The sequence below is a fragment of the Patagioenas fasciata genome, chromosome 1, assembly GCF_037038585.1.
Source record: "Patagioenas fasciata isolate bPatFas1 chromosome 1, bPatFas1.hap1, whole genome shotgun sequence".
Taxonomy (NCBI): Eukaryota; Metazoa; Chordata; class Aves; order Columbiformes; family Columbidae; genus Patagioenas; species Patagioenas fasciata.
Genome location: NC_092520.1, coordinates 12,738,729 through 12,766,060, shown reverse-complemented (window position 1 = coordinate 12,766,060; position 27,332 = coordinate 12,738,729). Strand labels below are relative to the sequence as shown.

At 41.8% G+C, this 27,332-nt stretch overlaps 2 protein-coding genes and 9 non-coding genes across 19 annotated transcripts; 10 read left to right on the top strand and 1 right to left on the bottom strand.

Annotated features, from left to right (window-relative positions):
• Positions 1-690: 690 nt before the first annotated feature.
• Positions 691-11,928, bottom strand: C1H11orf54 (chromosome 1 C11orf54 homolog). Of its 3 annotated transcripts, none has more exons than XM_065850821.2 (10): positions 11,858-11,928; positions 10,809-10,896; positions 9,307-9,430; positions 7,715-7,813; positions 6,735-6,808; positions 5,853-5,954; positions 4,650-4,826; positions 3,752-3,901; positions 3,060-3,176; positions 691-1,032 (listed from the first exon to the last, which is right to left on the bottom strand). In XM_065850821.2, exons 3-10 carry the CDS (start codon positions 9,362-9,364, stop codon positions 859-861), a joined length of 951 nt encoding a protein of 316 aa, XP_065706893.1. In that variant the 5' UTR covers positions 9,365-9,430; positions 10,809-10,896; positions 11,858-11,928; the 3' UTR covers positions 691-858. The 3 variants fall into 3 exon arrangements, with proteins under 3 accessions (XP_065706893.1, XP_065706903.1, XP_071659533.1); XM_065850831.2 differs by lacking the exon at positions 11,858-11,928 and adding an exon at positions 11,701-11,838; XM_071803432.1 differs by lacking the exon at positions 11,858-11,928 and adding an exon at positions 11,293-11,315.
• Positions 11,929-12,004: 76 nt separating this feature from the next.
• Positions 12,005-27,265, top strand: TAF1D (TATA-box binding protein associated factor, RNA polymerase I subunit D). Of its 7 annotated transcripts, none has more exons than XM_065832510.2 (17): positions 12,006-12,059; positions 12,992-13,062; positions 15,588-15,833; positions 15,938-16,403; positions 16,669-16,844; positions 18,377-18,437; positions 18,758-19,044; positions 20,369-20,437; positions 20,695-20,746; positions 21,957-22,080; positions 22,408-22,454; positions 23,259-23,296; positions 23,772-23,831; positions 24,234-24,288; positions 25,175-25,250; positions 26,071-26,129; positions 26,881-27,265. In XM_065832510.2, exons 3-7 carry the CDS (start codon positions 15,601-15,603, stop codon positions 18,911-18,913), a joined length of 1,092 nt encoding a protein of 363 aa, XP_065688582.2. In that variant the 5' UTR covers positions 12,006-12,059; positions 12,992-13,062; positions 15,588-15,600; the 3' UTR covers positions 18,914-19,044; positions 20,369-20,437; positions 20,695-20,746; positions 21,957-22,080; positions 22,408-22,454; positions 23,259-23,296; positions 23,772-23,831; positions 24,234-24,288; positions 25,175-25,250; positions 26,071-26,129; positions 26,881-27,265. The 7 variants fall into 7 exon arrangements, with proteins under 7 accessions (XP_071659524.1, XP_065688582.2, XP_071659513.1 ...); XM_071803412.1 differs by having other exon boundaries at positions 21,074-22,080; XM_071803409.1 differs by having other exon boundaries at positions 20,695-21,177.
• LOC136097423 (small nucleolar RNA SNORD5) lies at positions 20,482-20,553 on the top strand. Its single transcript, XR_010650812.1, has one exon. It is a non-coding gene; the product is annotated as a small nucleolar RNA SNORD5 (small nucleolar RNA).
• LOC136097416 (small nucleolar RNA SNORA40) lies at positions 21,720-21,846 on the top strand. Its single transcript, XR_010650805.1, has one exon. It is a non-coding gene; the product is annotated as a small nucleolar RNA SNORA40 (small nucleolar RNA).
• LOC136097407 (small nucleolar RNA SNORA8) lies at positions 22,152-22,290 on the top strand. The gene has a single exon (XR_010650796.1). It is a non-coding gene; the product is annotated as a small nucleolar RNA SNORA8 (small nucleolar RNA).
• On the top strand, positions 22,680-22,811 carry LOC136097409 (small nucleolar RNA SNORA1). Its single transcript, XR_010650798.2, has one exon. It is a non-coding gene; the product is annotated as a small nucleolar RNA SNORA1 (small nucleolar RNA).
• Positions 23,466-23,538, top strand: LOC136097405 (small nucleolar RNA Z40). The gene has a single exon (XR_010650794.1). It is a non-coding gene; the product is annotated as a small nucleolar RNA Z40 (small nucleolar RNA).
• LOC136097413 (small nucleolar RNA SNORA18) lies at positions 24,047-24,178 on the top strand. The gene has a single exon (XR_010650802.1). It is a non-coding gene; the product is annotated as a small nucleolar RNA SNORA18 (small nucleolar RNA).
• LOC136097406 (small nucleolar RNA SNORA8) lies at positions 24,924-25,062 on the top strand. The gene has a single exon (XR_010650795.1). It is a non-coding gene; the product is annotated as a small nucleolar RNA SNORA8 (small nucleolar RNA).
• On the top strand, positions 25,655-25,777 carry LOC136097411 (small nucleolar RNA SNORA32). Its single transcript, XR_010650800.1, has one exon. It is a non-coding gene; the product is annotated as a small nucleolar RNA SNORA32 (small nucleolar RNA).
• LOC136097408 (small nucleolar RNA SNORA25) lies at positions 26,168-26,297 on the top strand. Its single transcript, XR_010650797.1, has one exon. It is a non-coding gene; the product is annotated as a small nucleolar RNA SNORA25 (small nucleolar RNA).
• Positions 27,266-27,332: the final 67 nt, after the last annotated feature.

The following is a 27,332-nucleotide window of genomic DNA, read 5'->3' as shown; positions in this document are numbered from 1 at the left end:
GGGCGGAGCCGCTCCTGGGCGGCCGGGCGGGTTGAGGCGCCGGTGCGAGCGGCACGGGCACCTGCGGATGTGCCGCGTCACTTCCACAGCCCCTGACAACATGCGGCCGCCTTCCGTCATCCTCCGGCGGCGCAGGTGAACCCCAGCCGGGTGTCGTCCTCAGAGCTGCAGCGACTTGCGTGTTCAGCCTGCAGGAGACTGAGGAGAGAGAGAGAGACTGAGGGGAGAGAGACCTCACGGCGGCTACACCTTCCTCACAAAGGGAGGAGGAGGGGCAGGTGCTGAGCTCTTCTCTCTGGTGACCAGTGACAGAACCCGGAGGGAATGGCAGGAAGATGTGCCAGGGGAGGTTTAGGTTGGACATTAGGAAAAGGTTCTTCACCCAGAGGGTGCTGGATACTGGAACAGGCTCCCCAGGGAGGTGTCACGGCCCCAAGCCTGACAGTGTTCCAGCAGAGACTGGACAACACCCTCAGACACACGGTGTGAACTGTGGGGTTGTCCTGTGCAGGAACAGGAGTTGGACTCAATGATCCTTGTGGGTCCCTTCCAACTCAGGACATTCTGTGATTTTTGACCAGAGCTGGTTTAATTCCCTCTTCTAAACATAAATTCACTCCTCAGTCCCCATCATCAACTACGACCACACAGGAAGCTCAAACCAAAAGCAAAAAAAACCCTACAATAATATTGCAATGAAATTACCATTTTATTTCAGTCACAACAATTTTAAGTACAAAATTAAGAAGTTGGCAGTTTACCACTCTCATATTTATTCTCAACTGATAAATGTGCATAATTAAAAGCATTACAAAAATCAGCACTTGTATTTCAGAAAGATCAAGTTGCTGTGCCGGCTCAGTCCCTGCCGACACGGTGTGTCTCGGGGGGCCGGTCGATGCGGAAGAGCAGCTCTGCAGGCAGCAGGTACCCCAGGTAGCCCACGCTCTCAGGGCTGGTGTCCTGGTGGTAGTGTCCTCCCTCCCCGTGCTGGCTGAAACAGTGGGTGTGCTCCAGGCGCAGGTCAAAGCCCTGTCACCAGAGAAAAGACCGTGAATGCACATTCAGGTGAACTGTGGTTAGAAGTCCTGGGACAGTCTTTGCTTTCTATTGTGTGTTTTCACGCATCTCAGGGTCCGCTCCAACAATTAAACAGTGAAACTTGCAAGATGCTTGGGAAACTAGTAAGGCGAAAGAAGAGGAGCTGTACAAGGATTTACCATGGGACATCAAAGAGAAAAGGACTTAGAAACCCTGACACTAAAAGTTGGGAGCCATCAATCTCCTAGATATTCCCCTTTTTTTTTTTCCTCCCTCCCCCTTCCTTTCGGGATTAAATAAAGCAGTCACACAAAGGAAACCCTACTGGAAATCAGAACCTTTCTGCACTGAATGCCACAGACCTATGCAATTAAGGGACAATGTCTACTCAAAATTCTGAGAGCCAGATCAAATGAAAATGGGAAGAACTGAATAAAATAACAACTAGCCCACTAAACTGTGAGATCACACCAACCAGTTTGATATATCATAGAATCATGGAATGGTTTGGGTTGAAAGAGACCTTTAAAGATCACCTGATCCACCCTCCCTTGTCATGGGACACCTTCCACTACATCAGGTTGCTCAAAGCCCATCCAATCTGACCTGGAGCACTTCCAGTGATGGTTCATCTACAGCTTCTCTGAGCTACCTGTTCCAGTGTCCCACCACCCTCATCATAAAAGATGTCTTCCTTACGTCCAATCTAAATCTACCCTCTTTCAGTTTAAAACCCTTGCCCCTTCTCTTATCTCTACAGGCCCTGGTAAAAAGTCTCAATCTTCCTGATAAGCCCCTTTTAAGCACTGAAAGGCTGCAATAAGGTCTCCCTGGAGCCCTCCCCAGGTCCTCACAGCAGAGCTGTTCCAGCCTCTGGTCATTTCTATGGCTCCTCTGGACCCTCTCCAACAGGTCCATGTCTTTCTTGGGGTCTCAGAGCTAGCTGCAGCACTGCAGGTGGGGTCTCCTGAGGGGCAGAATCACCTCCCACAACCTGCTGGCCACACTTCTTCTAATGCAGCCTGAGATACAGTTGGTTTTCTGGGCTGCAAGAGGATACTGATGAGTAATGCAATGGCATTTGAATGCCATCTTCTACTGCTGTCTCTGTAGTGACTCTCAAACATTTCCAAAACCATAGGCTTAGCTGAGTGCTGTTGAGCTTCCTGTCAAGTCAGATGGGAGTAACCCAGCTGCATCCACTACACAAGTTGCATTGGTTCTGAATGCAGCAGCTGCTGATGGCTGTTTTCAGAGCACTCGCCAGTTGATTCTGGGAAGACGCACACAATTTAGCCTTTGGGCAAAGGCTGCCACATAATGACACAATAAAGTCACACCCTGGAACATATCCAAGCTTACAGCATGTCTCATTTAACTCTGGAAATATGTTTTTTATATTACTTATGACTGCATTGTTATTTATAGTCGTTTTCATCTATGGTTTCCTGGTTACTTTTAAAAAATAGTCTTCCTAACAATGCATATCTTAATAGCTTTTGAAATCAGATTGTTTTTTATCCTCAACTATTTGCTGTTGTATTTAGTGCTTCTGAAAGATGCTAGATAACCTTCTAGCCTGAGGTTTTGCAGACTTTAATTTGCATCAGCAATTATGAGACACATGCTTCACATATTTTGACACAGCATTAGTAGAGACAGTTCTTAGGGAAGTGAACTACATGAACACATGGCTGAACAAGCATCCACGCTCTTAACATTTCTGCTGATGTGGCCAGCACCAAATGCAGACGGTGCTGTTGGGTTTGGGACAAACACTTGCACCTTTGCAATTGGTACTGAACCATTAAGTTCAATCCACTATGAAGAGCCACTAGAACAGATTGCCCTAGCCTCAATTCAAACGAGTGACAGGAATGAGAAGCTTCTGTTCCATTATACCAACTCCGGAAGAGTTTAACACAATATATACACCCTCCTGTTCTTAAAAGGAAAAATCACATCTAGGACAAAATTCATTACAAGTCTCAGTTTACACTTAGACATGACAGACTCACTGGATCTCTGGAAACTATTACTGGCTGACAAATCAGTGGAGCCTTCATTTCAAAGAATTTGAGCCAGTTATTCACATCCTCGTCGGTGTTCAGAGGACAGGCAGAAAATTCTGGAGGCTACAGAAGAAGTAAAAGCTTTGTAAGTGAAAGGAAGACACTTGTATCAAGACACTTTTTCTCTAGCAACTTTCCTTCACTTTTGCCCTCCCCACTATTCTGTTCACAGTCCTTCTTGCCTAAAAGAAGTTCCAGTGTCAGCTACTGTGCTTCTGCCAGAAACACAGAATATTGCTTCTTTCATTTCACACATAGTGGGAGAACTACTGAAGTTAGGATTTTCCTCCTGGTACATTTTATAATAAGCAACAGACTTTTTAAAATTTACTGAGCTTCTAAGTATCATCTCAGTTCATGTATTTAATTTCATTTTACAATAGTTCTACAGTTCTTTAGCTGTCCACAGATTTCAAAGGAAAAGATTATAGTACTAAGGCCAAGTAATTAAGCGTCACTAGTTTTGTAACATCAGTTTTGTAATGTCAGCTCCTCACTTTAATACACTGCTTATCCTAACAGATTATGGATATATTTGAAAATACAAAACAAACTCCAAGCAGTAAAATGTTACACCCTGATTTATACTTCTGTTTTCAGAAGGATGAAGAAACTTAAATGAACTGAGAACAACTTACCATAATGTGAATCTTTGCTTTCCCCTTCTGAATGATAAATGTACCACCCATGCCAACTGGCTTTTCTCCATAGTGTTTCTCTAAAATTTGTCTCAGACAAGACACAAAGTTAAGTTCCCCAGTTCTTCCATTGGCTTTCACTTCAATGACCTGGAGAATAAAGTTAATTTGTCACTGCTGCCTCCCACAGCAACAGTTTGCAATCGTCTGTAAGAGCTGCTCTGAAATTCTCCCAAGCTTATAAACCAAGATTACTTTTGAAAATGTGAGTTTTCCTGCAAGTGCTGCTCCACTTGCATGCTTCCAGTACCTGACCAACTCCCTTTCCTGACTTTCTGTTCAACACTAGCTTTGCCTGTGAAGGGTGCTGGGCAGCAAGTCATTTATTCATACATAAGACAATGATTTAAGCAACCCCTTTCTGTTCCCCAGCTGGCTTCCACTCTCTTATAAAGAGACTCTTGGAGACAGAGAAGGCTGCTCAGTTTCCATGCAGTAGTCAGGTTTTTGACTGCTCTGCCAACACCTCTTTGTGCGGCTGTGTTGGGGGAAGCACTTCTACAAAAAAACTAGACAAGTGCCCAGACCTGATTAACACAAGTATGTTGAACAACCATTACCTTAAATCACTGTTGGTTTGGGCTGGATTTGGATGGATGATTTATGATAGAAAAGTTTTAGTGAACTAACATACTTATCCCTCAAAAATTCCAGTGCCTCTCTGTTTCCACCAATTCTTCCTATCATTCAGCAGCATCTGTTCCTTATGTTTGAATATTTCTTTCATGGAATTACTACTTCACTGTTATCACAGAAAACTGATAGTAGAACATTGAAGCACATGTTTCCCTTCAGCCACAAAGCTCTACGCAAAGTCACCTTTGATCCAAATACGTACCTTACCGGGTTGGCCCTCACTGGCATAAAGATTGGCCAACAGCCCAAACTCACAGTCTGTGTATTTACTGCTGTACTTCTCAAGCAGGCACCCTTTATCTGCAGGATTTATCTGAGCAATGTAGCTCCCATTTACAGCAGGCTTTTTGTCACTCTTAGTTTGAACAATAGGGATAAGCTGAGACAAAGAATAGGTAAGAATAAGTCAAGTAAGTCAGTAAGGACATGTAAGAGTCATTCCCAATGAACAGAACTCATATGTGCAATTTAAGCTTTGGACCACATTTCCAAGAAATAATCCTCTTCATCACACAACTCTGTCTCTCAGGATGAGGTCTGTACTGGTAAGAAAAATGCACTGACATTGTAATGTAATCGGAAATTCCAGAAAACAGTTTTAATTTTTCTGGACAGTTACATTTAATATTATGTGAAGATGAATGCTAGTGTTGAAAACAAACAAACACCAAAGAAAACAAAACCCAACCAAACAAAAAACCCCAAACAAACAAACAAAAACAAACAAAAACACATAGAAGGAAAGAAACAGTCTAACCATTGAGATCTGAGGCCTGCATGCAAGTATTGAAATTCTATGTAATAGTTTATCAGTGAACAGTAACAACCACTACTATTGTGGCACAAATTTAATGCTGACATGGACTATCTCATCTGCCAATAAATGCATCAAAAGGAGATAGCAAGACCAGAGGTTTATGCTTCAAAAGGCTCTAATCAAAGCCTCCACAGGCAGTAGTTTTTGTCTCCTGCAGGTGATCGTTTTGTGTGTGGCATCTTTAAAACTTACGAGGATAAAACGAAGACATCCAAGAGGGCAAAAGACGGGGAGTATTGCAAATGCATTTACCAGTAACTTTGACAAGTATTTCTAAGTCTTGTCATTAAAACCTCTGGTCAGGTCTTTGTCAATCAGTTTCAAAAAAATCATGTTTCTTGTACGCTTGAAAAGAAGCACATGCTTCACAGAGAATTACAAGTTAAAAATTAATCTTTATCATCTCGATAGTATGCACTTCATTGGATGGCCCTCATCCAAATCCCTCCTCATGTATTTTATGTGATTTTGGCATGAGTGGTGTTTATTAAACATTTTATTGTAAATGGAAAATGCCCAGTATGATTCTGCTCTACTATTACGATACTTCCATTACTTCATTGAGAACCATCACACTTATTTACCAACCTCAGCATTTACTCCAAGAACCTTTGATGACGCCGCTCCAGCTCCAAGAAAGAAAGCTCCAGGCAGCTCTATGTCTTTTGCAACTGTATTTAGGTCATAAACCTGCAAAAGAGAATCAATCCTTTGATTTTGGTGTGGTGCTGTGATTCAGATTTGTCACCCTCTTCACCATAACCTCTGGATGCATTTAATTCACAACGCCCTCATTAGTGTTTTGGATAATTAGGTTGAACACAGTTTCTGAACAACACATTTGGTAGCAACAAATTTGGTATATAAGCATTTTTTTTTCTGAAACATAGAGTCTGCCAGTATGTTTTCCTGCCATTTTACCCCAAAAAATGAATTATTGTTCTTATTTAAGTTTGTATTTCTGTAAAATAAAAAATGGAAGGGAATATCATATAGAGCCAGATGTTGGAAAGGAGGCATGATGTTCTTGGAAAAGGACAGTAACATGAATCACCATGAATCCATGCCTGGAAATGCAAATATAGCCAGTTTTTACAAATTAGCGTGGCTGTGATTTGAAATCACAGGCATGCAGCAAGCCATACATAAACATGCAGACAAGCCCTTTGTTTAGTAATTCCTTCCATGGCTCCTGTCACAGACGGTATGTTTCCAAAACTATCTTGTATTTGAGGGCAGGAGAAGATGAACCATCATCCATGATATGCTATTTTTGCTTCGATGTGTAAGATTTCCTGACAAAGTCTATGTTAAACACACGTCAGAATCAATCTCATAAAACACCGAACAGTCTTTTTTATAAGCGGAATCTTATAGTATCTGCTGGTCCTTAGTTTTGTTTATATTTCAATAAGATATTGCTTTTCTTTTGACAAATGTATTAAACCTCACAGCTACAGGAAAACTCACTTTTTCTTTCCGTACAACAGGTATGAGGTAAGGAACACCTCCCACATCTGCTATTCTAGGCTTTCCACAGATTCCTGGAAAAATACAGCCAGTTAGCTCAGTAAAATAGTTTTTCCTAATTAAACCTACCAAAGAACCTGTTCCTCAAACTTCTAAAACCCTTTGAGAACACTATTTTCCTAGCATGCTTAGATAAAGTGTTGCACTACTAAGAAGTCCAAGGACAGTAAACACCCAAATGATTCACAGTAGGATTTAATGCTAGGCAACCTGTTATAAAATTAACATTCTCTAAGCACAAAAAAATATGACAGTGGTAACAACTTGCCGGTTCTCCGGTAAGATGCCCTCACCACACAGTGGATACCCCCACTGGTACTTGCAAAATTTCAGCAAAGCTGGATGCCCAAGCCACAGGACAGTTCATCATGCCACTTATTTGGACATGTATTTTATGAAGGGATGAATCACCTTCTGGAGGTGTTTCGTTCACTATACTGATGACAGGGGGAACTCAGATGAGTAGCACAGAAGGCATGTCTGTCTTCCAGACAGCTAATATCAAAGAAGATGAATCCCATTCACTTCACCAACATATGTGAATGGCAGGAATTTAAAAATTAATGGAAGTGCAACTCCTTAGGTTCAGACAGTGATTGGCACAGATTTTAAAAAAGTATCCATCTGGAAGATAATTTAATTTCAAAATCTTTTCAATACATTAAATAAAGCTTATGAAATGAGTATTGCAATCAGAAGGTAAGAAAAAAAAATAGGACAAGTATTACATTTGGTATTGACTTGTCCTTGTTCTTACATCAACTAGGAAGCAAGTTCAGAAATAAAATGTAACTCTTACATATAGTCTTTATCTTAAAAACAATTTAAGCTCTTCCAGCATCTTTAGAAGACCAAAACTAAGTAAGATCAGGTAGAAAGAACTGGAGAAGTCATAGTGGAAGACAGGAATACTAGGTTACCTTTGGCAGGAAAGTTGAAGGGTTCCTGAGTCAGATCAGGACAGTCTACAACAGAGACTTGAGCATCAGCAAAGTTTTCTTTAAGCCCTTTCTGCAAAACTATAATAAAAAATAATGGCAAAGTTACTAACAATGAAAAATTTCTAAGAGTTTTACAAGTTACTAACAACAATAAATATATCTGTTTAGACATTGTTTCAGCAAGATACATCAAATTATTTACGCTTACCCAAAGTAACTGCATTGACTTAAATGTTACTGTCTGTAGGCACTTGTTTCCTGAGCCACAGCTTCAGAGAAGAGCAAAAGCTCATTCAGATAATTGTTAGTTAGCACACTAATTCATTAAGAATTTTTAAAACCTTTTAATTGAAATACAATGACTGACTGCTCCCAGTAGACTAAGAGCAGCACAATGTGAAGCAACATAGATAAACTTCAACCACATTCAGCAGTGGTTTTGCTTCACGAGAGCAGACAGTTATGATCACAGAAAAATATCATGTGAGAGCAAAGGAGGAAGTGAGTTTTAGCTGAAGTGACAATCAGTTCTTTAAATGTATCAACCAGACTGTTTGCAATTGCTTGATTATGATCTCAAATGGTCTCTGCTGTCTGGAAACTTCTGCAGTCAAGGATATTGCCCATCATGTTTCTGTTCTTGTGGGGATTTTCTGGCAAGTGCCACTGTCAGTACAGGACACATAATGAATGTGCTGATGGACAACCAACAGCCCCAAAGCTAAACTTTTGGGTTTGCTTCATATCAACATTTTTAGGCTCAGACCTGCAGAGTCAAACAACAGGGAGGATTCTGACTTAGACAAGTTCACTGTTTGGAAACAACTTCCAGACACTGCTTCAAATACTATGTTAAAATGCCCAAGTTCTTTCATGCATTGGGCTCTGCTTTGTCTGATATCTCAAACTAGAGAACAGAAAATTCAGTCTGTGATCTCAAATCAGGCAGTTCCTTATTTACTCAGAGGATTTTCCTGTGCCTTCGTTTCCTCCAGTGGGGGTTTCAGCCACACTCCATGTCTCGGCAGCACCCTCACCAAGCCATTGACCACAAGGGTCAGTAGAATGTACTTGGCAAGTTTCTCAATACACCTCAGAACCTTCCAGTAAGTAGAAAAGGACAAGAAAAGGACACTCCTTGAATTATACTCAAGAGCTGAATAGCAACAAAACTCACAGCTTACAGGATACCCTCAGGACAGAGATGGAGGGGGGAGGAATTCTGCTTTGTGATCCATCTTTTCTGCTACTGTTTTAAGCTGTTCTACTGCAAGTACACACTGTTCTCTGCCAGCCCACAGGTCTGTAATTGTCAAAACTTTCACAAACCATGCACAGGTCTGTTTGTGTGCTTAAACATCATTTGGGTCTGGGGGAGGAGTCATTGTTTGCTTTAAGGAAATAATAGCATACAGAAACATAGTGCTTTCCTTTACATCTCAGTTTACTAAGAACACTAACATTCTGCATGTACTAGCTGTAGAAAGGTTTTGATAAGAGCTTTAAGATAAGTTTGAAAAGTACATTGTAAGTTTATAAGTTTGTAAAAAGTTACACACTGCATGACTTACCCCCAGCAAGCTCCTCCAGACTTGGAACGTGAAAAGCAAACCTTTCGACTTTGGCCATTTCGTAATTGGCCCTGATTTCTTCAGTCAAGAAATTACAATATATCACACTGTAGGAGCAACTGATCTATCAACAGGGATAATAGTTTAATGGTTAAAACAGGCTGTTTTCAGGGTGTTACTTGTTTTTCATTTTCAGTCAAGAATACATAGAAAACAGTAGAATTGTAGTTCTGCCATCAAAGGAAAGACTAACAACTTCAATATTAAAGTTCATTTTCTTATGTGCTTTGGAAGAAGATGTGCCTGTCAGATGTATAGCTAGCTCAGAGCCTTAGGTATGCTAGTCTCAAGCTTACAACTGGGTGTAGGCAAAACAAATCCTACGCTGAATCCAGTTGAAGGGACAGGTCAGCAGATTTATCTGTCCTTTGTCAGCCTGGAGTCATAATTTGTTTTTGAAATAAAACTGGGCTTTTCTGAGCACATTAGCTGCCTCCTCATTTCTTCCCTACCTTAACGTTTACTTTTCCAGCGTTGGATATGATTGACTTTCAACTGCAGCTGTCACTTAGTCTCTAACTGATTCTGGGAATGTGTTTCCCCTCTGTAAGAGTCTGTGACACCCTTCCAGAGGGGAACACGCTAGCAGCAAAATCGAAAACATCAGCAAGTTCTGCAGTATAAGGCTTTGTATGGGTACAGAGCCTGTAACAAAAAAATTTGTTTGAACATAAGTTTAAGAACCTCTTTACAAATGAACTGCATTTCAGTCAGCCTCGCAACAGCAAAGCCAGCTACTAGGGCAAACCACTAGCTGAGGGCACAAATGGCTGATTATACACTACCTATAAATCAGCCACCCACAGCAATCACTAACTCCTTAGGCACATGCTTGCTGCACGCAGGAGAAAAACAAAATGAGTCCCGTGATCCAGATCTCAGCCCTTGGTGTAAAAAGCAAAAAACCTAATTACAATCCCAGATCTGACAGAGCTTTTTGTTAGGAAAGACCATGATGTGAGCTAGCTGTTTATGCATACTTTTAGCTTCTATTTAAAAAAAATCCCAGCTTGTATGATTGTTAAAAATCATAACTGTCCTTACACCATCAGCCTCTTGAGTCTGCATAAAGAAAAAAAAAAATCCAACAGGTAAAATAAAAAAAAAAAAAGGAAATAAAAAGAGTTGGGAGATCACAGCAGTCACTTAACTGAAGTCTTCGAGTTCCAAGTTCAGCCACCCCAAGTTACCGCTGTAACAAGCAGTAGAGAAAGGGAGAAAGACAGCTGCCCATGTGTAATAATTCTCATCTTAATTGGTCTTATCCATCTCCACAGGTGACTCGGTCCAAATAAGTAGGCTCAGATATAACACCTAGACCATCACATGCTGTTTAAAGGGCAGTAGTCTGCTCCCCACAATCAAGAAAGGAGGGAAAGACTGTGGGAAAAGCTCAATGTACCATGACAAACCCAATCTGATTGCTAGGCAGTAGTCTTTACCTGGAAGGACACCAGAGAAGCAGATCCGTGAGTCACCACGCAAGGAGAGCAGTCACAGGGGAGCCTGTGTCTGTGGGAGAGGGAGAACCTGAAAGGAGACAACATCAGTTTGAGATCCATCATGGAGGGGTGGAATGACACTGAATTACTACAGAAGACTTTCAAATAAAGAACACGAATGCTAAAGGACGATAAGATTGTTAGATCTGAGATGGTGCAACAAGAATGGAGAGAACAAGCATCTAAAAAGACTTTCAAAATCTATCTTTTCAGAGCAGGAAGAAAATATCAGAGAGAGTAGTCAAAGGCCAGGAGAATGCAGATGAAATGGGAACTATGATATTAATGGGGTTGTCTAGTATCAAAACCTGAATTAAAAATAGTTTGGAGGGTAGAAGCCAGAAAGGAGAGGTTACAGGCAGGCTAGAGACGAGTCAAGGACCGGAGGGAAGAAACATCAGTGGAAAATGAATATGGCATTTACAGAGAAGACACCACGAAGATCGAAACATCTACAGCTGCATCCTTAGAGGTTGCATTCCCCAGCTGGAGCTATGTGAGAAGATCCTGTCCGCGGCAGGGGAAGGCTGCGGGACAGCAGAGGCATCTACCCGAGCGGCGGGGATTTGGGGAAGGGATAAGTCATGGAAGGACAAGAAGGAGAGCGCCTGGGGGGACTGGGGTGGCATTGAGGCGGCCGAAGGCAGCAGGGGGAGCTGGAGCGAAGGAACGCCAAAGCTGACAGGGCACTTGGCAGGGCTGCGAGGCGAATGAAGGGGGTGCTCAGGCTGGAGCCGCCCGCTCGGGGAGACGGGACTGTAGAGGGAAAGGAGAGGCAGGACAGCAGTAACGAGAGACCGACCGGTGCAGCGAGCAGCTTTGCGAGTCTCACCCCGAGCGGGAAGTGCGGGAACCGCGCCCTGAAGAGAGCCCGGACCCTCCGGGCTGAGACAGCCGGGAGCTGCCCCGCACCGCCCGAACCTGCGAAAGCGCTGGCGGACGATCCCTGACCCCGCACCTGGCCACCGCTACCACCTGCCCGCACGTACCTGCTCCCGCCGTCCGGGCTGCGCGGCGGCACCGCCCACCCCACCGGGAACCGCCCACCCCGCCACCCCCAGCATGGCGGCACCAGACAACTCACTCCCTGCCCCCCGTCAGCCCCCGCGCCTCTCGCGAGCGCCCGGCGCTATTTAACCTCCCGGGCGGCCATTTTGCGTTCTTTGCAGCGGGGATGCGAAAGGGCGGGAGGTGAGTTACTTGCGCGCGGCATCCGCCGCCATCCGCGGCGCTGGGGCGGCGGGAGCGAGGGATGCGGATGAGGGGGAAAGAGTCACAGAATCACAGAATGTCAGGGATTGGAAGGGACCTCAAAAGCTCATCCAGTCCAGTCCCCCTGCCGGAGCAGCAACACCCAGATGAGGTTACACAGGAAGGTGTCCAGGCGGGTTTTGAATGTCTGCAGAGTAGGAGACTCCACAACCTCCCTGGACAGCCTGTTCCAGTGCTCTGTGTCCCTCACTGAGAAGAAGTTTCTTACCAAATTTAAGTGGAACCTCTTGTGTTTCAGTTTGAACCCATTACCCCTTGTCCTACCGTTGGTTGTCACCGAGAAGAGCCTGGCTCCATCCTCGTGACACTCTACCCTTTATATATTTGTAGACATGAATGAGGTCACCTCTCAGTCTCCTCCAAGCTAAAGAGCCCCAGCTCCCTCAGCCTTTCCTCATAAGGGAGATGCTCCACTCCCTTCATCATCCTTGTTGCCCTGCGCTGGACTCTCTCCAGCAGTTCCCTGTCCTTCCTAAACTGAGGGGCCAGAACTGGACACAATGTTCTAGATGCGAGTAGCGACGGTATCGAGTCGTGCCCGTTGGCCGGGGAGCCCGTGTGCGGGGAAGGGCCCGGCCCAGCGCGGTTGTCCTGGGTAGCGGCAGTGCCGGGAGGCTCCTCTCGGGGGCGGGCGAGGCGGCACCGGCCTGTGGGAGCGGTGAGGGTGCCGGCGCACAGAACGACCCCCGTGCCGGCCCCTGCGCTGCCGCAGCCCGGCTCGGGGCGGCGTGTCCGGCGCCTGGAACCTGAACTGAGTGTTGGCGAATTAAAAGGGTGGCTATTTGATGAAGAGGGAAGTTTGTGTGAAATAATCGGCCAGTTACACCTTGCTTTCTTTATTTCCTGAGGAGATCTGTCTGGCTCATGGGCTGTTAAGCACGCGGATGCAGCAGAGGCAGTGAACGGTGCTGAGCTGTGAACTGTAAGTACCTGGTACAGCCTGGGGAGCTGAGAGGGCAGTTATTGGCGTGTGGTGGTGCTTGGGTGTCATTGTGTTTCTGGACGTTGCGTTTGTCAGGTCTTGGGTGAACTGATGTTAGTGGTGTGGCTGCAGTTTGTCCAGGGTGTAGGTGCACGTTGCTGCTAAAAATCACCTTTCCTCACACTGATAGGTATATTTTGATACAACATATCTCAATTGTAGTTCTGATTTTTTTGTGGTTTTTTTTTTTTTGTTTGTTTGTTTGTTTGTTTTTCTTTTTTTTTGGTAGCAGTATATAAGATTTGTATTTTAATCATTTGCACTTACGAGGAACTTGTACTTTGTTATCTACTGAGCATATATTAGGGTAAAATCTGTATTTTGTTGCTTACTCACCGTATTTGGTTAGGATACCTCGCTGTACTAACCACAAACTTGAATAAGATGTTGATGGAGCAGAACAGAATCCTTAGAAGCACAACTTAAAGCAGATAAGAAGGCTAATAAATAACTGAAGCTATAGAATTGCTGCTTAGTGTAAGCACAAATGGACTGTACCTGCTCAGTGAGCTGCTACCATAAAGAGGTCGACTAGCGGACAAGTGATGAAGATGATAAATGACCCCTGAAGAGGAAAAAACAACTATCGAAGAGATTGAAAGAGATTGTAATACCAGTGAGAGGATGCTAGGTGACAGCAGAGACCATAGAATGATCTGCCTTATGCATATGCAATTAGTTCTCAGAGCAGGCAGCCAATATGAGAATGATTTCTGGGAAGTATTACGTAATGAGTATGTAATATTTGTACCAATATAAACCATGTACCACCAACCTATGGAGGGACACCCCCAGCGCTGAATAAAGAAATGCTACTTTTAAAACCCTAAAATGTGGTTTTAAGAGTCTGTTAGTTTGCCAGTTTCATGGTACCAGTGTGGCTGCAGTTTGTCCTGGACATAGGTGCAGGTTGCTACTAAAAATCACCTTTTCTCACAGTGAATGGCAGATTGAGTCCCTGTCTGCTGCTATTTTAAGTGCATTAAGACGAGTTTGATATCTAGTGTACTTCGAAGTCTGCATTTAATGCAGGTTTGGAATGAAATGTTTTCATTTTGGAAGAAATGCAATGGGGTAGGTTCTGCCTTGAACAGTTAGATGATACAAAAAGTTATCTAATTGTAGAGTGCTTGAAATTCAGCCACCGATGTATGGCTGCAGCAGACTTGTGATATTTTTATCAGTCTTTGTTTTGAGAGTAACTTGGAGGTCCCTGTAGCTGAATGGATTATAGGTGAAAGTGAACTTAATATTGTGAGTAGTTGTGACTGTTTGTGTTCTGTAGCCATTTGTCCTGGCCTGCTATTCTTATTCTTTACTGCTGATGTATATAGATATACTATATTTTCAGACTCGTCAATTTCATGTTGCGTATGCCATGCTTTTGGGGGGCCTTCTTCCTGAATCCATGCAGTTATCTGTAATCTACAACATGAAACTGTTACCTATATAATAGCAGGTTATCTGAGGAAATTAGATGAGTCTTCAGATGCTAAATGGCATGTAATAACATTAGAAATATTAATGGGTATGATGATGGGTTTGTGAAATGGTAACAAGTACAGTAAAATTACAAAGATACAAATCTACATGGCTAGTAAATTATCAAGGACCAGGTAAAATAAGGCTATTAACTAAGAAAGACCTGTTTCTCTGCTGTATGTTTCAGTCCCTTTTGTGTAGACTTGGGCAGCTGAAGGGTTGGATTGGCTTGTCTTGCAGATTCAACTGAAAATTAACATTTTGTTTGTGGGACTGTTCATGTTCGCTGTTCATGTTCGCTGTTCATGTTCGCTGTTCATGTTCGCTGTTCATGTTCGCTGTTCATGTTCGCTGTTCATGTTCGCTGTTCATGTTCGCTGTTCATGTTCGCTGTTCATCAACCCATGTGGATTGATAGCCAGTGAACAAAGGATTGATAGATGGTTAGAGCAGCAGGCTTTAATTATCGTGTAGCTAGCAAAAGAGAGGGAAGATGGCATTGCTTCTGGTGGTGACACTATTAGATTAGTTTTAAAAGATTGTAAAGCACAGGGAAGTGCGTATCTATATGTGACTTAAAGCTGCAGTGTCCTTCCAAGTGTAAGAAGCTGTTGGCTTACATGTGTGCTTATACAAAGGAAAATTTATTCCTAGTAGAGAGAGAGTTAAAATACTCTGAACTCTGGTCTATGAGTTTCTGAACAATCTGATGCAACTCTGAAGTTAGCCTTGCTTTGAGCAGGAGTTGGACCAAAAGAGCTGTAAAAATCCCTTCTGACCTAAATTAAGCTATGAATGTCTTAAGTGGTTGCAACTTAACTGTTACTCTGAAGGTTCACACGTTTGCTCATGGTTCACAGGAGAACCTATGTTGAAATGTGCTCAGGCTTGTTCTTGTAAGTTTATTAAGTGGAGTGGTGGAAGGCTTGTTACCTGATTACATAGAATTTTCTTTAAAGCCTTGAATTCTCATTGATTTTTAGGGCACACTGAAGCATGACTGATACGGATGAGTCTGAGGCTTCTGGCTCTGATTACTCTGATGCCCAGGAGCCAATATGCAGCCAGCAGAAGGAACCATATAAAGTGCATGCATGTGAAACTAATACACAAATGGAGTGTTCACATTCAAGACAGAAGAAAGCTGCTCCTGAGGAGTCTTCAGATGAGCTTAACAGTGTATGCAGATCTTCAGCTGAGGTTTTACTGGACAGCAGTGACTCAGAAATGTGAGTTTTCATGTCAAGTTGAGAATTTTTTGTGTGAAGTACATGTGTCATATATCATAAAAGTATACATTCTTTTGAAATTAAATATTATTTTTCCTTTGCAGTGATCTCTCTGCTGCTGGTGGCAGTGAGTACCGTCTGAAGAGCTCCATTGCACCTTCAAAGCGAAAAAAGAGATCTCGGTCTTCAGGGCAACAAGCTGGATCTGTTGGAGGAGTGCCTGACAGTGAAAGCTCTTCCGATTCTTCTGTGTCCCATCCAAGTCCAGTGAAATCATTGGAAACTTCCAAGCAGAAGAAGTCAAAACTCAATTTGAAAGCCATTTTTGCCTATCACTTCAGAGGAAAGAAGTTTAAGGCTGCTGCACACCGAAAATTCAAGGTTGTCTCAGGGAAGCGGAAGAAGAAGAGAAAATATGAGAGCACAGGGAAGCCTATAGGGAGGCCACCACTCACAGCCTCACCTCTAGAGCAAAAGAGAAGGCTTCTGGACAGAGGTTTTCGGTTCCCTTTTGTTGAAAAATATTATGGAAAGAAAGATCTTCCCTTAAAGATGGTTCTTGGCTATGAGGTGAGGGATAAGTGTGTTTTTTTCATTCAGTCTAAAGGTAGTGAATTTAAATTGGCTATGTTGTGCTTCTGCCTGGTGTCCTACAACAAAATGAGGAAACGTTTTTTACTTCTTTTGAACAGGACACTTGATGTTGTCAGTTTAAGACCTTTGAGACAAACAGGGCTAAAATATGGGTATCAGTATAATTCTACAATTCAGTTCATTATATAAATGCTTTATAGTGATATTTTTAAGATCTCACCTGATATATTTTTTTCTTTAGCAAGCAGCTACAAAGGGATTTTTGCAGTACATTGAAGTGCTTAAGTATGAAGAACATCTTAGAAAAGCTCTAAAAGCCCTTGAGGCTGGTGAAGACTTAGAAAGAGAATGTCTGGTGGTACGGAAACACAAATATTTAGATGATGAAGGCCCCATTTCTCCTATTCAGGAGACAAGGTAAGTTCATCTTTGTATTTTTAGGTGTATAAAACTTGGATTTTTTTGTTCTTACCTAAAATATAAATGTGTTTGTATACAGGCAGATGCATGTTTGCTGGTGTGAGCAGGGCACCAGCCCTGCTTTAGTCTCCAACCCCAAACAGCACTGTGCAGGTTACTCTGGAGAAAACCATCTCTGTCCAGCCACACCAGTGGCTCTGCTGCTCTGACACTTAAAGAATTCAGGAGATAGGAGAGGGGCATGTGGGTTTGTTACAGTTGTAGGTGTATCAAGTTCAGCTCCTATCCTGTCATTTTAACTGTTGTCAACATTGTGTAATCTAGATGTGAATATCTGCTGATGAAAGTATTGTTTATTTTGGGAACAGAGTGCTCAACTGCTTGGGATTCTGTGCTTGTAAAGATGACCTGGAACTTCTCATAGAATGAGAAGTATCATCTTCAGTCTTTCTTTATGATCAAGCAGTTAACTTAGATGCAATAAAGGGATCAGCAAATCAGCAAGAATACTAAATGTTTTAAGTATATTCAGCACATTAAATCAGAAAGACTAAAACAGTGTAAGGTACAAAGCAGTCTTTCAGCTGCTGTTCATTTCAGTAATCACACTGCTAATTATGTGAGTAGAGGTATTAGGGTAAGATGTAAAATGAGTAACATCAGTTTGGTCTCTTACAAAAGACCAGAAGAAACAAAGTTCTGTAGAATAAATGCAAGTCAGCTTATGCAGACATTGAATTCTTAATATTAAATGAGTATTGGAAGACTTTGTAGGTTTTAGAACCAGCCCTTCCTGTGCCACTCATTGAATAAAATGGTTTAATCTACTTTGAGGGAGTCCTTTCTATCTTAAACCTGTAGATGACAGTAGAACTGGATTTCATACTTGCGTTCTGTGACAGTACAGAGATAATATTTTTCAGTTATAATACCAGGAAGACAGCTGTGTGCTCCTGTTAGCTAATGCCTGTCCTCTGATTGTCTTGATTGTATTCTGCTGGGTTTCTGGCTTACTGACTTTCTAGGTTGTTTGCTGGTGTAATCATAAATATCTCAATACTACTATTGATGTCTGATACTGAATGTTTGTTCTGCTGCTAAGCACTGCTTCTGTCCTCTAGTATTGCCACTTAGGATGCAGTTCTGGATTCAGAAACTACAATTTGAGGACAACCTTATGCAGAAGTAGTATTATCTTACACCTGTCCTGTTTCCCCAAAAATAAGGGTCTTATATTAATTTTTGCTCCAAAAGATGCTTACTTTTTTACCTGCATAGCTGCCTGGCCAGTATTCAAATTGAATTTTTAATGAACTGTAACTGGGGCTTATTTTTGGTTTAGGGCTTATATTTTGAGCATCCTCAAAAATCCTGAGAAGTCATGTTTGTGCTTATTTTTAGGGAAACAGGGTACAAGCTGTAGCACTTCCTTACACATTAAGAGAAACCAGAGGCTGTGGTAGGACAATAATTTGCATGTTTTTGGCTTCTGTAAAAATAGGAACTTGATTTGAATGTTTATGTTTCAGTGATGATGGTGATGACAGCTTGAATTATCACAATCAAGATGACCTTGATGCCAGAGTAGTGGTGAGTAAATATCCCTCAACTTCAGAAACTCTCTAACCTTCTTTCTTTTCTGAGGTTAAAGAATTTGTAGGTAATGTTTTGGGCACTTAATTCTTGAGCTTAGATGCAGAGTTAAGTGTGTCATACCTGTGAATCCTGATCTGTAATGCAGAAGGAAGTTGTTTTGAGAGTCTGCACTCTCTTTGAAGTAGTGCTGGAATGTATAGGAATTCTGGAGTTCTCTGAAGAGTTCTGTAAGTTTGTGAAGTTACTACCAAAATCTTACCTGTTAAGTGTCTCAAAACTAGACTTGTGAGTACTTCTGTTTTCTATTTTCTTAGGAGAACAGCTCTTTCATTCTAAGCAGTAAAATTCCAAGTAAGAAAAAATCAAAGCCAGAAACAAAACGTGCAAAATCACCTAAAGTGATTGAAGTAGAGGAGGAAGAAGACTGTGCTGCTGCGAGCTCTGGGCTTCTGCAAGGGTCACCCCAGTGAACAGAAAATGAAGCAATGAAGTGGCAGTGGTCACTCTTCAGTTACTTTTTCATGGCCTGCTTGGTTTAAAACATTGTTCTGAAGCCATTATTGAGCTATCAACCAAGCAACCTAGTCAGGTTTGGTTTAAGGTGAGTATATTGGGCTTTTGTCTGAGATGGTTACAAAACCAATATAATTTGTCTTTTTGCTAAGCTTCTCGGTGTCTACTTTGCTGTCCTGTATCAAGCGTATAATATCCTTCATCCAGTGGCTGATAATCTTGCTGAAATGCTGACTTCTGCAACTTGACTAGTGTTAACCAATGGATCATGGAATTTGTGTAATTAAAAATAGGAAAACAAGTTCTAAATATTGTAACATAGCAGCAGCACAGTATAGGAAAGTGTATGCATTTGTGTATGTACATATATATGCTCATGTTACAAAGGGCAATTTGGATGCCTTTCTTTTCACACCTGACGTTTGTAAGTGGCACTTGATTATTTTTGCCGTGTCTTAAGGAAATGCAGGTTAAAGTTTGAAATACTTTGAGAGCTAAGGGTTGAAGACACAATTAATGCAAATCAAGTGCCAACAGTAAAAATTCAAAAGTGGTTAGTCCACTTGGGCAAAAGTCTATTGCAAAATATGGTTGATGTATTTAAATGATTATAAAAATCAGTTTGCGTGATTGAGGTTGACTGTTCCATGTGCAATAACTTTTCCAGAAACTAATTCTCTGCTCCTGAATCTAATAAGATAATCTGAAGTTATAAATTATCTTAAAAAATAACTCTAGCAACATAGTGAATCTTGGATTAAAAGATTGTTTTTCCTTTCTTGCCCTCCTCTGTCCGGAATGGGTTCTGATGTGAACATGACTAAGCAGAAGATCAAAGCTCTTTATGATGACATTACTTAACAAGCATTGCCCCAGTTGCGAACATCGTTTCTCAAGGGTGCTTTAGACAGTTGGAAATATGACTGGTGAATGTTTAGAAGTGGTCTGAATACAGCTAACTCCTAGATGACAAGGCTGTCTTGGTAGCAATAGTAATAAAAAATAGTTTAAAAAGTTGTCAATCAACAATATTGAAAAAACAAAGGGTGATCTGCCTCACTCGAATGCTCTTAATAACCAAATGGCTGTCAGCAACAAACTAACAGCTGTTAGTAGTCTGGGCCAAACAGTGATGTTGTCAGAAAAAGACTTAATATCTATTGGTTTAATTTCCTTCAAAATGTAGTTAACAGTCTGAGGAGATATACAGTGAGTCCTCAGTACAACGAGAGCAGGGCAAGCAGCATTTCTTACATGGTTGAATTAAGGTCCCAAGTCTTTGTAAAGGAAGTTTGAGGTTTCCCAGTTGCAACTTGGTAGCTAGGGGGTAAAACTGCAAAAATTACTCTGCAGTAATTAAAGATCACATTGAATATTGATCCAAAATTAATGGCTAAACGTGATTCTTCCAGGCATGTACCTGAGAAATACTCCATGGCTTGAAAGATTCATCCTGGACTGAGGAGCGGGATTCTTGCTTGGTAAGGCATAGTGAGGTGGTACCTGGAGTCCTGCTCATTCTGCAGTTCATGTGATGAATTTTTCTGTTCAACTGCTGAGTGACTCAGAAATGAACTAAATTTCAATTCTGATTAGAACTGGATAAATACACAGGAAAATCAAGCTTATTGCAACCGCTAAATTGATTGCTGAGACCGAGCTTTTGGCTTTAGAAATCTTGAGTTATCTGATCATATCTGAGAGTTCTTATCACTTTTTTTTTTTTTTGTCTTTCTAGTTTGTTGCCTTTGGAAGATGAAATACTACTGCTCAGTTCTGTGATGTGCAAGGTAAGCTGTTAGTTGGTTTGCAGTTCCTGTTTTCTTCAGGTAACTTTTATACTTCGTTTCACCCAACATTTTAGAAAAACTGTATTCCATAGTTCAAGTGTGAATACATTAGTGTTTCATAGCTGTGCAACTTTTTGTGAAAGCTTCCAAAATATGGAGTTCAGTGCAACATTTCTTCTATCAGTCTGACCAAAATTAGAGCCTGGAGCCTCTGCTTGAATGAAAACCCAAACTTTTGAGTTCTTGAATACTTGCATATTTAACGCAGTTTTTGTTAGAAGTTGTATATAGAAATACATTGGTTTTACCTGATGTTGAATGCTGCAGGGCAACTTAACTGAGTGGTTTGGACGCTACCTGGGACCTTCGCTGCTGTACCTTTCTGTACTGGGCTGTATCATTCAGCTGCAGCTTCTGATCGCTTCCCTGTGGTAAAATTTCATCTTAATCCATATCCTGTGCAAGAACAGGGGGGGACAGCACAAAGAAGCCAATAGTCTTGCACAAATATATTGATAGAGCTGTGAAACTTATTGCAGGATGTTACTGAGTTCACATGGCTTCAGGAGAGTCTAGGAAATATAGTGGAAGAAAACGCCATGTGAGATCACTGCATAGGAAAACATCTTGAACATGGGAAGCCCTGAGCTAAAGCTGGGCAGTAATGAAAACCTCATGAGAACATACTTAAGAGGACAGGATCAAGGCACTTTGGCCATTGCTACAGTAAGGGCACTGGACTAGAAAACATCAGTTTGACATGGCATAAATTGTTCTTATGTCAGCATGATACTGGACTTTCTGCCGGTTACCTTGGTCAAAACTTTACCTGTCTCTAGAAAACAGTAGTGGAAAGTGACAGTTATTCTTGTAAGTATGTAGTAGACTGAGAAATAACTTGATTTTTTTGTATTGTTAAAAAGCTGTTTAAAAAGTAGTAAAAAGATTAAGGTTGATGCAGCCAGTTTGTTCCAGCACGTGTTCAGTTTTTGTCTGTTGCTGTAGACAAAAACCTGGAACCTAGTGCTTAGAAAAAACCCTTCTTTCGCAACCCACAGCTGATTAACATATTAGTTGTGTTACATATATGAAGGGACAATATTTGCATATATTCAAACAACAATTCATTTAAATCCTGATGAATCTAGGGGGTGAGTTTCATGTCTGTGATTTGCAGAAGTGTTGTTCAGTTATGTCGATCTCTTTCCAGGCTCTGCAGCTGTAAGCAGATGCAACTTTTTTGGACTGCTTGAATTCTTACAGCTGTTTGCTGGCCTTCTCATGTACAAATCTAGTACTTTGGTGGACTTTAGTGGAATGTGTTGGTGAAAAAGGTAAGCTTTGTGTGTAAGAGTATCAAATTTCTTCAATTACTGTTTCCACAGCAGATAATCAGACTAATTTGTGCACTGTCTGGTGTCTGCACCCAGCAGTGTCTCCCTGATGAGGTGTTCAAAAAGCAGTGCTACAGTATTTCAGCAGCTGGCATCGTTGGTTTTCATGCAGATGTGCTGGTTAAACTTGGTATTTCTGTTGAAACAAGTAGATTGGAGGTTTCTTATTGCAAAGCTTATTGCAAAACATGGAAGAACTGTTGAACTGTTATGAGATAAAAGTGTAGTTAAAGCAACGGCCTTGTTCTAAAACATTTCTTCTTAAAGGGCATTCCTATGACATCTGGAACATGGTTGAAAGCCTCTACTTAAGGGTAAGTACTGAGGAAATTGTTGCTTTTCCTGGGTGGAGGTAGTTGGATGAGCATCATAAAAGCTAAAGTCTTAGCTTTTTGGTTACCTTTTTACAAAGAAGCAGTGTTTTATTTTGAAACACAAATCCAAGTACCCAATGGCAGTTGGCTGTTTCTTTTGAAGTTAACTGGCTAGCCTTCAAAACCAGAAGCTATTCTACAGACATTGTCAAGAGCTAATTGTTACGCCTCGTTATTCAGCAAATAGACACAACTCACTGTGTGTCTGAATTGAAGAACGTGGCTAGAAGAGTAACAGGTTCTGCTTTCCTCGCTGTACAGTTAATTGCAGCGGTGACAATGAGACCTGTAACAGGTTGACTTAGTGGAAAAATGATGCAAACATAGTTCAAAATGTAGCTACTGTAAAATCTCAAGGATTAATTCTGCCTCCTGCCTACTAGAGGAACTAGAATTGGCAGGTAAAGACATGCAATGCTCCATTCTTGTAGATGGTTTATTAGAGTGTATTTGTAAGGTGTCTTAAAATTGTGTGTCATGTGGGTTTTCGTTACATCACAACACCAGCTGACTGTTGGGTACCTCCCTTAGTTGTACATTCTGTGCCATGGTACTCCAGTTTCTGAAATTGTGGGTGGATTGTGTTGATATGGTAGTCTGGGCTGTGCCTCTGTCAAAAACAAACAAACAAAAAAACAAGAAACCAACACGAGTATAAAAGTACCAAAGTCATAGTAAAAAATTACTACAATGCTGAAGTAACTTGGAATTATTACTCAGTTGCAACAATTTCCTTCTTTTTAGGGAGCCTACATGATGGTCCAGTCTGAACTAGCATCACGGTAAGTTAGTGTGACAGATTGTTTTTTTGCCCTTGCCTGTTGCAGGTTAGCTGTCTGTCTTTAACCTGCTGAGCTACTTCTGTTGCTGGGTTTCTTACTGAGAAGATGCAGTGTTGCTTTAGAAAACAGGAGAGCTTGTCCTCCTCCCAGCTTGAGAATGCTGTGAGAAAATTGTTGTGATGATTGGCAATATGTTCAACTGCTCTGAAGAGAGTGAGTGAGAATAGCCTTTCTGAACAAATCAGTGTGTTCTTTTCATGTCACTTTATTCTGAGTATCTTAACAAGCAGCGTTTTGTGTCAGTGAGCAAAGATCATGACTCTGACTTTTTGCGAAGAAAAGCCTCTCTCAGGGAGAAAGGCTGTCAGGAATGTCTGTGGTGGTTAGAAATCACCTAAGTGCCAAGTACTGCTCTGGGTTCAGATGGTTTGTGTGCACATACATGTCAGTCTGTAACCTTAGCTTGTTTTTTCAGGTGGAGTGTAATGAGAAGAAATACAGAATACCATTCGCAGGAATCTGAGGCCTCTTCTAGGTTAGTATGACCTCTGAAGTTCTGCACATTCCTTAATGATGGAGGGCTTAAAACTGTTGCTCACATGGAGTTCCACTAACGTGAGGAAGATAAAATACCACTTACATTCCTCCTGCCCCCAAATGTCTTGAAACAAATATACAAAGTGGTCTTTTGAGATACCTTTCCAGTCTGCTTAATTTTTATCTGTTGTGTTAATTTATAGTGGCAGGAATGTTGAGGTCTATCCCGATAGGATCTCTTCTGTAGGTTCGTGTCGTTGGAAACGCCTCACAGAATAAACTTGTGGTTTCGCTTTACCCATTGAGCTACTTGTTAGCTCTGTGGGATAAAACTGCAAGACAAATCTCTGCAGATGTAGCATCCTAGGAACTGCAATAATGCTTTATGGTTTTCCTTTAGGTACTGACTTGTGCTTTTGACACAAATGAAGAAGTGATTCAAGTGGAAAAGCTTGGTAAGAGTCAAGAGATGGTGTGTTTTGGGACTTTAGGTGTAACCAAAATTTTGGATTACTAACATGATTTATTGTGGTTTGAGTTTTCTGGATGGCTTGAAACAATCTATTCCCCCTTTGATCACGAAGGGGTGGTTGTTTATTTCCCGTTTTGGTGGCTGTAGGAAAGAATAGGCAGCACTGTCTGAACTGGTCTGTCTGAACTTGATGTGACTTTGTCAACGTGCTGCATTTTTGTTCTGTGTGAAGTAGATGTTTGGTATTTTCATACTGAAGAGCAATATTGGGTTTTATGTCTGAAAGTTCCTGAGTCTGAAGTGTTAATCTCTGAGCAGCTCAGCCAATTTACTACTATAGCATTAAAATTGTTGGCTTCTGTTCTATAGAATGCAGAGTTTAGTGTAAAACAAGCAAAATACTCTGGAAGAAGCATAAATTCTTTATGGCAGGAATACATGCACACTTAAAAGAATTCTGAAGCTTCTGTTCTTGTTAGGTGAAATTCATGGAGTCTGTTTTCTTTTAGTTGCATGGCAGTTTTTGTGAAAGGAAGAGTATGTCAGCTCAGCTTATCACTGGACGCCTAACTGCTGCACACAAAAAGCTTGCACATGAGAATGAGCGATTGCAGCTGTTGCACTGTATGGTATCTGCACCCAGCAGCATTCTTCTGGTGGGGTGTTCAAAAACCAGTGCTACAGGAGTTCAGCATGTGGCATCGTTGGTTTTCATTCTGCTGTGTCTGTTAAACCTGGTATTTTTGCTGAAACAATCTTTGTCCTTTTTCAGGGATCTGGGTGTACTTGCTATTTCCATGTTCCCGTGGGAGAACTGGATACTGTGGACTGGGCGAGTGCATTCAGATTTTTTTTTTTTTTCTCAACAGGTGCTAAAGCACAGAACAATGTGACTTCTGCTGTGTTAGAAGGATGAGCTGTGGAAGATGATAACCTGTCTGACAAGTGAGTATGAAGTTACTTGTCAGTTCACAAGGTTTTCTTGCAACTGTGTGTTAACTTGCTATGACTGTAGAACATTGAAACCTCAGTCAGTGTGGAAAATAATAATCTAGTAGCAGAGACTGCTGGGCAGTGATTACCCAGTATCTGAGCAGGTTGTGTATCTGTGAGCCATTCTTGTGTGTACAAATACTTGAAAGGGATGTCACAGTTTTGCAGCAATTTCTATCACTAGTTTCTGAATTAGACAGCTCTTGGTCGTGAGGAATTGTTCTGCACTTGGAGCTTTTAACAGATTTTAGGCTTGTTGGTGTACACAGCTTGGCAGGATTGATTGGTCTTTAGCAAGAAAGGAGAACTTGACTATCAATTTAAGTTGGTGGTAGCAGCAGTGAGAGCTGAGAACCTGGTCATTACCAAGGCTGCTGGGATGTTGCTGTTTCTGGTGAGCTGTGGACATGACCATAAAGCAAGTCCAGCAGACTCTTCCATTGCCACATGATGTGGCACAAAGTCTGCTGGGAATAAAGCTTCAGTGTTGGTCAGACACAGCGCTCCCTCCTGCTGCTTTGATGACAGCAGGTTCCTGCTGAGGTGTAGGTGTGTGGCTGTGTCCATGGACTTCAGATACAGAGGAACAAAAGTTCTAGCCAGAACCTTTGTAACTTGGACTCCAGAAGCTGCTGGGGAAAGGATGGATGTGGTTGATGGTTATAACACACAGAAGAAAAAAGGGGAGAGAAAGGGCTGCTGCCTGCAATTTACATCCAACTTTGTTGTTAACACTTTGCTTACACTAACCGAATCTGACTTTAACCCATAGCTGCAGCATGTCAGAGGGCTGAGAAACACCATCTGAGTGCCACCAGAGTGAGTCTGAAGGTAAGAGTGCTCAGCAGAATTGCTGATACTGAAACTCCAGGTCACTTCAAAGAGAGTTTGCATGGCTGAAAAACCAGCAGCTCTTAACGCGGTGACCGCATATTAAAATCCTCTGCAGGATGCCGTGGACACTTGGTGTGTGCTATGGTCTATTTATGAGGAGATAAACCTTCCCTAGTGAGGCCTTGTGGGGTGAAAAAGGATGTTTATCTACTGCCATAGGTCCTTTGAGATGCCCATGTAGGGAAGAGGCTGCTCAGTTCCATTCTGGAACCAGCTGATTTTCACAGCATGTGAAGTTGGAGAACAGGTTAACACAGTTGTGACACCAGCAGTCTTGCAACTTAATTGCTGCTTCCTCTTCCCTTGGCAATATGATACACTCCTAGAGCTGAGTGAAGGTCTTACAGTGGATAATTCTGAAAAACTGGGTGAGGGAGAAGTGCAGGGTGGGAACACTACAGTCACAGTGAGGAGCTATAGGAAACAGAAAATAATGGTATGTAGGGAGCTGGCATTGAGATGATGCTTCTGCCTCTTAACATTGTAGTAAGGGGGTATGCATGTGTTCCCCATGTCCTGAAATTAAACTGCTTCAGGCTAGCGGAAGCCTTGTTAAGTGTGAAGAATTCAGTGTGCAGAATACAAAGTTCAAATGGCTGTGGGTTTTTTGGTGGTGGTGGTTTGGGTTGTTGTTTTGGTTTTTTTTTTTTTGAGTGAAAGTGCTGATACATGTTTTTTTCTCTCTCAGGTCCTGGTGAGGTTGCTGTGAGTGCTGCAAGGAAGAACTAGAGAGCTCTTTCAACCACAACCTTATCTAGACTGTTTAGTGCAATAATCTAGAACTACATGTGTCATTCCAACTTCCCTCACTGCTCTATAAGATGAAATAGTGGATGGTATTTGGAAACCAGTTCAGAAGCACAGCCTTTGCCTTCCTGGAAGGGATTGAGACTTCACTGCCTGCTTGGTGTTGCAGAAGAGCTAACAAAGCTGAGTGTGTCAAGTTGTAATTTGACTAGAACCAGCTTTATCAGCCATTTTCCCTTCCCTGAACTCCATTGTACTAAAATTTTGGTGAGGTATTTACTCTGTACAGAATGTCAGTGTTTAAATAAAACTGTCTGAAAGCTGCAGCCTGGGATAATTTCCTGTTCTACTGTAAGCAACCAAAGGAGAGGTGAGTAGCTGGTGAGTTTGCTG